Source organism: Panicum virgatum, chromosome 2N (assembly GCF_016808335.1).
Source record: "Panicum virgatum strain AP13 chromosome 2N, P.virgatum_v5, whole genome shotgun sequence".
NCBI classification, from domain to species: Eukaryota; Viridiplantae; Streptophyta; class Magnoliopsida; order Poales; family Poaceae; genus Panicum; species Panicum virgatum.
The window spans coordinates 23,774,845-23,782,395 of record NC_053146.1 but is presented as its reverse complement, the minus strand read 5'-3'; the positions used below and the strand labels follow the sequence as shown (position 1 = coordinate 23,782,395).

Sequence of the window (7,551 nt, the reverse complement as noted above, 5' to 3'; positions counted from 1 at the left end):
TTTTGGAGATCGATTTCCGGAAAAAAGTTACAACTTGGTATGAATATCATATTAATTTTATATTAAGCCTTGGGCCGGGATGTCACATACTCACCCCCTTAAGAGACCGACGTCCTCGTCGGTCAATCCCAAGCCAAGAACGTCCTCTTTTGGCCACGTCCCGTACGTCTAGTGTAAACGGCCCATGTACGACGTCCGTGCATCAAACACGCTTAATCTCGGAGTTTTTTTTGGAGATCGGCTTTCAGAAAAAAATTACAACTTATTAATATGAGTATTCTATTAATCCTATATTAAGCAGGATGTCACACCTGGTTCCTTGTAACAGGTTTTTTTTTCTATTTTAAAATCATTAAATCAGTTCAGGACTGCTAATTTTTCCAAGCACAATAAAGCTCCTTAATTTCTAAAGTTGCTGCCCAGTCAGCAGCAGGTACCATACCCATCAAGTCCGGTTTGCTGCCATGTCTTTCATCCTGAGTTGCTCACCAGGCAGAGCGGCTCCTAACTCTTTACTCTTCAACCAAAGCCGCAAGCCCGCAACATACCTTAGGAACACCCATTCTAAAAAGCACAGATGATTTCTTAGTTCCCAGAATAACAACACACATTCTAAAAGCTACAGAACAGATTTCCCCATAATAAAATTTCTACAGAAGCATGATCGCCAACAAATTACACATTATTTACATAAGAAATATTTTCATGCTTGGTGCCGCTGAAAAGATTTTTTACCCTATGAAATGTAACTGCTTTCAAACTGAGATCTTTATGAAAACAACAATATGAAGCAGCAAAACATACAGTACAATTGCGGACCTAAGAATCATGAGCCGTTTCTGGCCTTCTGCTCTAAGGCCAGGTTGATACAGTTTCCGACCTGCTTTTGCATCACAATAATCTTCAGGGCCACTGAAAAGACCTCTGCTGAACCGGCTCCGAGGTGCACTTATTTCATTGGCACTGCTGCAAACATTTCTATTCAAATGGTTCAGCCGTTCCAGCTCTTTTTCTTTGGCATGTACATCCGTGATCAGGATTTCAGCTTGAGCCTGCAAAATGTTAAGACAACTAAGTTTGAGATGGCAGGAAGGGGTGGTAAAGGGCTTTGAAATTTGACTTAGATAATTCAAGGGCCAGACTCTAATCCTATACAATTTTGAGCTAAAATTGCATAAGGGCCAGGTAGGATTGTGAAGAGACCACTAGGGCCATGGCCCATTCATAAGATGTAGTAGAAGATAGAACTGACTTGCTTGGATGTCAACTGCTCAATGAGGCTGTGTAGTTGTCTCTCCAGGATCTTCTCCCTTTGCGCTGCATATTTAGCAGAAAAGACCACTAAGATTGCTATTACCTCTGTTCCAATAGGTCATTTTGGCTTTTCTAGGTACTATGTATTTAGAAAAGCAAAAACAACCTATAATGTGGGATACTGGGATGTTGAAATTAGATAAGATTAACATCAAACAGGAAGAAATAACCAGTTTGCATAACTAGTCGTTGCTAAAGCGTACCAATAATCACTTCCCCAGTTATACTTTAGCCACATGAATTAGATATAAGTATAGAACTAACCTTGTTGAGCTTCCGAAATGGCAACAGTTTGCTACCATAAATTCAAAACATTATCTACTAACTGCCCCTTAACAAGGAACCCACTCAAGAATTTGGATCCATGGATAATGCACCTCGGGTAAACAGTTAGCTACCTCATAAAACAATGTCACACAGGGCAATGTGCCCTAATTCTACAATGGAGTGATCTTACTCCCTCCAAACATGAAAAACCTAACTGTGATGATTGGATTAAGCTTTACTTCTTAAAAATATGAGTTGTAACCATGTAGAATTTAACTTCCTGGATGCCCAAATAATGTGAATATGTGATGATATGGTTTCCCTGAATCATTTTGATTTCTGATAGTTTAATTTCGAGAAAAATTATCAAGTTCCCTTGTGCATTCAAAACAGAAAACTGATAAGAAAACTTCTCTCTATCAAGTCAACCAATAGAAATTGGGTGCTGAGTGCTGTGCATAAGCAATGGTCTACTAGTAAACAGAGCAGCAAGGAGTAAACAAACATAACCCATTTTGTGTTCTTCCAATATTCAGAATACATCTCTTTGCAGTTGGCTTATGGAAAAAAGTCACTAGCAAGTAAAGAGGTGTCCATGAAATAAATATGCCTAGTCAACTCATAAAAAATCAAAGCTGTGATAAAAAAAAGTATGTCCATTACGATGCAAAACATTGGAATTATTAATATTATCAATGGTTTCATGTTTTTTTATTTGTTCACACATAGCACATATGTATATGGAATTACTTTGTATAGGCATGTTTGGCCCCTTTAATGATCATGTTTTGCAATTTGCAAAGTAGCACAAGTCAAGAGGTTCATTAGTATAATGATATAGAATAAGTATGAGATAATCCAACATGAGGTTCACAAAAAGGAGGACATGCCGAAAAAAATCAAAAGTACCAGGAGTGGGATTCTTTAAAGATTCTTCTTCAACCACTGACCACTCTTTCTCTAATGTTTGCACCTTGTTATCCAATAGTTCCTGTGTTGAGGAAATAGTTTTTTTTAAAGAATCCTACAATGCACCAAAACAAAATAGAGAAGAAAGTTCCAAAGAATGGCGTACCAACACTCTTTTCTTCTCTTCCAAGTCTTTAGACTTAAGATTGATCAATGATTCAGCTTCCAGTAGAGCATTTTCAGTTATTTCAGAAGCTGTAGTCGATATTTTATGTTGAGTAGCCTCTTGCTCCTTCAGAGCATCTTCAAGCTGTGCCTTTAAATTATGCTCTGCTACCTCCATTTCCTATAAAAATAATGTATTATATTAAAAGAATGAGCGAGGCCTTATAGTTTGCAAGGAAAAAGTGTATGCAAAAAGAACATAAAAAGGATTTAGCAGGAGATGTTGCCATTCAAGTAAAGAGTAAAAGTTGATGAACATCACTAGCTCCAAACAGGCTGATTAAAGACTTCAAGATAATCATCAAAGAACAGGACAACATGGATATTTCAGAAAGTCATTCCTTGTTGATGCAGAGAACTCAAACTTTCGTTTAAGTAGCAATACAAGAGTACGTCCATACAAGTAGCCCAGGAAACATGACAATGAGAATAGACCCTGTACTTATCGAACGAAACCCTGTGGTCGTTAACACTACTAATCAGCGCGTCGGTTTCCCTGTCAAAGGAGTTGCGCTGGTTGTGATTGTCCATGGGAGTTATCCTAAATATATGCAGATCTGCCTCCTAACGCCTGACCCTTAAATTCCTCTCCTCCCAGCCCCCTGCTTGGACTTTCAATCCCATCGTGTTCCTCCACCCTCCCCTCTCCGCACATCCATCTTTCATGGTCAATCCAATGCTTGCACTATAGACCTGCAGCATACATAGGATTGTAAGATTCGAACCATGGTTTGCAGCCGCCCAATTTGGTTCCTGCAGGTATCAACTTATTCCCCAACGTTTAGGTTTAGACTTTGATTGTTTTGTTATTTCAACAGTTACGAAATTGCAGATGCGACCTGTTCTCTCCCTTCCAGCGCTCTGTTTTCTCCAAGACCAGGTAGTGATCCTTGCATTGTTCATCGTCCCCGTAATCACTCAACTCGGCCGCTTCCTGCCACCACCCTCATGCCCACCTTCAAATCGTCATCGTTGTTGCAACCATGTCGCCATAAGTCCCCATACAGGTCCGTTCGATTCCACCTGACCTCCCTAATTCTGCCTATATGGTTTAATAACAAAAAAGATGACTGCATGTTCTTTGATTCGATTGAAGATATTCGTGCACAATTTGGATCTGTGTGCACAAATGGTTGATCATGTAGCAATTAGGTTTACCAATCCATGTGTAAACAACCGAACATTAAGCAATTGTATATGCAATGAATTTTTGCAATATTCTCATGTACATGATAGATAGTTTTGTTTTGACTCCATATTGATCGGCACAGGGTAGTTTAATAATCATCTAAAACACACTAGCTGGCACCCAGTAAGCTTGATGGATCTAGTTGATAATCACCCAAGCACTGAATGTTTGGATGCAAAGAAGTCTGAAAAATGAGACTATCAGACTACGCCAGGACTGCCAGGTTTGCATACTTTAGTGATAAATGCAGAGAAGTCCAAAGGTCAGACTCTGCCCTCTTAATATACAATTAATCGTGTTTTGTGTCTATTTCTTTTTAAATATTAACAGTTATTACTTATGTCTTGTAGTCATGAACAAGCATGCATCCATTCATGGGGATGTCAATCAACATTAAACACATGATTGCAGAAGATCCACTCTCTGCAGCCCTACATGTTCTACGTATGGAAAATACTTCTGTTACATGTGAAATGCATTATTTAGTCAACTTAGATATGAGTGCATTTTCTGTGTACTCACTTTTATTTACTAACCAATCATACATCAAACATGAAGAATTGTTAATGTTGGTCCACTGCAATGATGTACCAGACTTCTGGTCAATCTTTACAATATTCTCATTATGCTATAAATGATGTTAATCTAACCAGTCATCGAATAATTTCTCAGCTGCATCTGAAACTTTGCCTGTGTGTACAGCATGACTAATGCAAATAAGGCAGCTCCTACATTTTTCGGTTAAGTTAGAGCTTAGTTGGATCAGATTTGTCCATTCTCTGAGTCTAGGATAAAGATCACTTCATTCAGGCTGTCAGGGCAGTCTACTTTTGTAGCTAACTCAGCATGTGTTTTCAAAAACTTGCTGGACTGTCCTCTTCTAATTAGGCAAGTTCATATGAACTAGAAATCTCACCTTTCCATCTTAATAATTGTTGTTTATGGCTTTTAATTTTCCCCTTATGTTCTTGCAGGTGGTTTTGTTAGAGGTTTGAATGTTTGATGTACGCATAATCAACATTTGTATTGGTACAATATGATTCAAAATGCATACATAACTATTTTTTCCCAGTTGGCATATCCTGCCATTGAGTCGACCAACAGCTACTGTTGTTCATCAATGCAGGAATTTGAGCATTTGGCTCTAAATTGCTGGCACAAAAACAGCAGAAATTTTGTTCATCTGGCTTCACTTTGTAAATACTAAATAATAGATAATCTAGGATAGGATCAAGAGTGCGCGGCCTGGTGGGACTGTTGGAGCCAACATGAATTAGAAAAGGCGGTTATAAGCATGTATGCTCAAAAAGATTATTTAGTGGCTGATCTGTTTGTTTTCTTTCATTTACCTGTGCTCTGATATAAAATTCACATATTTACAGGGATCATGATGAAGATTCTTAGACACATGACATGAGAATTGTTCATGAAGAGACCTTTTATGATTTGCTGCCTTCAAGTATGCTGTTTGCTATAGAGTGCTTTCATAAGGCAAATAGTGAACTTCTCATTATTTTTTCTTGTCAGATCGGTCTTAAGTCAGCGACTGTTAGATTCGTGCCTGAGGCAAGTTCATTTGTTTTCTGTTTGTTGCAAAAAAACATCTTAAAGTACTGAGAGGTTGCATAAATAATAACTGCTTGCTGCTGTAAATTTATTTCTTTACATTATTCTGTGTTTCTACAAATATGTAACCAGATGCTATAAATTTGGCCCTTAACAGTTATAAAGATTGATCCATTATCACAAGCAGTCGTTACCTCTCTGTAATGCTACATGGTATCTATTAATGGCAATGCTGTGGTTATTACTAAAATATGGTCGTTGAAGCCTCATGTGAGGTGGCATAAAAATATTAACAAATGCTTAGGGAGTAGCAATCTCACAATAGGAAAAGCTGATTAAACTGAATATACATGAAAAAAATGTAACATGCACGGTGTACTTAGTAAGACCATATCAAGTGGAGGAATATAAGGCGCATAAAGACAAAATGACGTGAGGGCAAAACATTTTTCTTAAATGGCACAGCACTGTACCTTCAAATCACTTTGAAGCTGATTGGCCTCCATCTGCCTTTCCTGAATTTTCCATCTACAATCTGATAGAGCTTTCTCATAGGCTGCATTTTCTTCTTGAAGAGTTATTTCTCTCTGCTGGGCCTACAAAGAGTTTACAGGACCCATTATAGATAACTGCATAGGAATGGCCAACTATTCCACTGTGAGTAGAAACCAACTGTAATATTTAAGTAATCAATTGAGCAGTATTGTTAAACTTGACGGATACTTAAATCGATGGCAAATGCACCACTAACACTGAGTGTATCAGCTGACCCATTTAGAAACTTTCCAACTTTGCAGACGCAAACAAGTACAAATGTAGATAAGCAAGTAATGTCCCTACAGAAAATCATGCTCTAAAAACTGGTACCTTCTCATAACAGAACCATCATATACAAACATCAATATGTGCATTTTCAAAGTAAGATCTTTTGTAAACGAATCTCTCGAGCATCTACCAAATCCAGATCCAACAATTGCACTTCTTAACAGATCAAATGGGCTGTGCTAACTTGATTCTAGTACTACTATTTTCCGATTAACGATTATCAGGACGACTTGTATAAAAAGGTCAAGAACGTCGAGAATAATACAAAGAAAAGGAGAACAGCTAAGGATTCACTACCTGCTCCTTGGTGGAAGAGTGTGCGTTGAGCTGAAGGGCGAGGGCCGCCGAGGAAGCGAGGGAGTGCGCGTGAAGGTGCGGCAGCCGCTGCGCGACGTGTGGCGGGGGCACCCGGAGGCGCAGGTCCTGGATCGCGCGCCGCATCGATGACGCCCTTGCGTCAAGCTCGGCGGCGCGGAGCCGCTGCTCCGGGGTCATCGCGGCCGAGGCCGCTTCGCGCGCGTCGTCGGCCTCATCGTCGCTGGGGCCTGCGCCGCCGACCACATCGGCGGCCCACGCCAGGATCCCCGCCATGGCGTGCTGCTTGCCTGCTTCTCAGCGTCGATGCATCGAGGAAGAAGAACGGAAGATGGCCTCAAGCGGTGGGCTTTAACTTGGTGGGCTGGGCCGTCATGGAGAAGGATGGGGAGGGAGGACAGGCCCAGTCCAATGATGGCGAATGGAGAAGAAATTAGAGCAAGAGATTGTTGCAAGCTCAATAGGTGACCATCGATATGTACTTTTTGCGTATCATATTTAGCACTATTTTCTGCTAATTACATGCTCAATATCATGATTAGATGTCTGATGTCATTCTCATTATACTCATATGTGAATCTTCATGATTGCTATATACAGGAAAATTTTCAAACAAGTTAAAGGCATGGTTTAAAAAGGCTGCCAAAGCGACCAGGCATTCAAAGATCCCACGCTTCGTCTAGCTAAAAAAAAACAGTAAGAGAGAGGTTGGTGATGAATCTGTTGTCAGAGAACGTGACCAACCGGATCAACTGGTGCCTAGAGGAGGGCGCCGAGGACTTACTCCTGAAGCCCGACCGCCCCTCCGATGTGTTCACCGAAATGTCCACGCGTGTCATTACTGTATGTGCATTGTGTATGGACGTGATTTTTCTTTGTTTGTTCTTCCATAAAAACAATGCAAGATACATTTGAGGTATAGCTTAGATTTTGTTGCCTGG

The 7,551-nt window shown here is 40.0% G+C and overlaps 1 protein-coding gene across 1 annotated transcript; it reads right to left on the bottom strand.

The window, feature by feature from the left end:
* Positions 1 to 610: 610 nt before the first annotated feature.
* On the bottom strand, positions 611 to 6,939 carry LOC120660090 (golgin subfamily A member 5-like). The gene is made up of 6 exons (XM_039938436.1): positions 6,593 to 6,939; positions 5,944 to 6,066; positions 2,657 to 2,836; positions 2,491 to 2,572; positions 1,253 to 1,317; positions 611 to 1,052 (listed from the first exon to the last, which is right to left on the bottom strand). The coding sequence occupies exons 1-6, from the start codon at positions 6,884 to 6,886 to the stop codon at positions 756 to 758; spliced, it is 1,041 nt and encodes a 346-aa protein (XP_039794370.1). The 5' UTR covers positions 6,887 to 6,939; the 3' UTR covers positions 611 to 755.
* Between the last annotated feature and the right edge of the window lie 612 nt (positions 6,940 to 7,551).

Coding starts and splice junctions, on each gene's coding strand:
- LOC120660090 (XM_039938436.1), bottom strand. CDS start 6,886: ATGGCGGGGATCCTGGCGTGGGCCGCCGATGTGGTCGGCGGCGCAGGC. Junction 6,067..6,592: donor ACTCTTCCACCAAGGAGCAG/GTAGTGAATCCT, acceptor AACTCTTTGTAG/GCCCAGCAGAGAGAAATAAC. Junction 2,837..5,943: donor AGCTTCAAAGTGATTTGAAG/GTACAGTGCTGT, acceptor TTATTTTTATAG/GAAATGGAGGTAGCAGAGCA.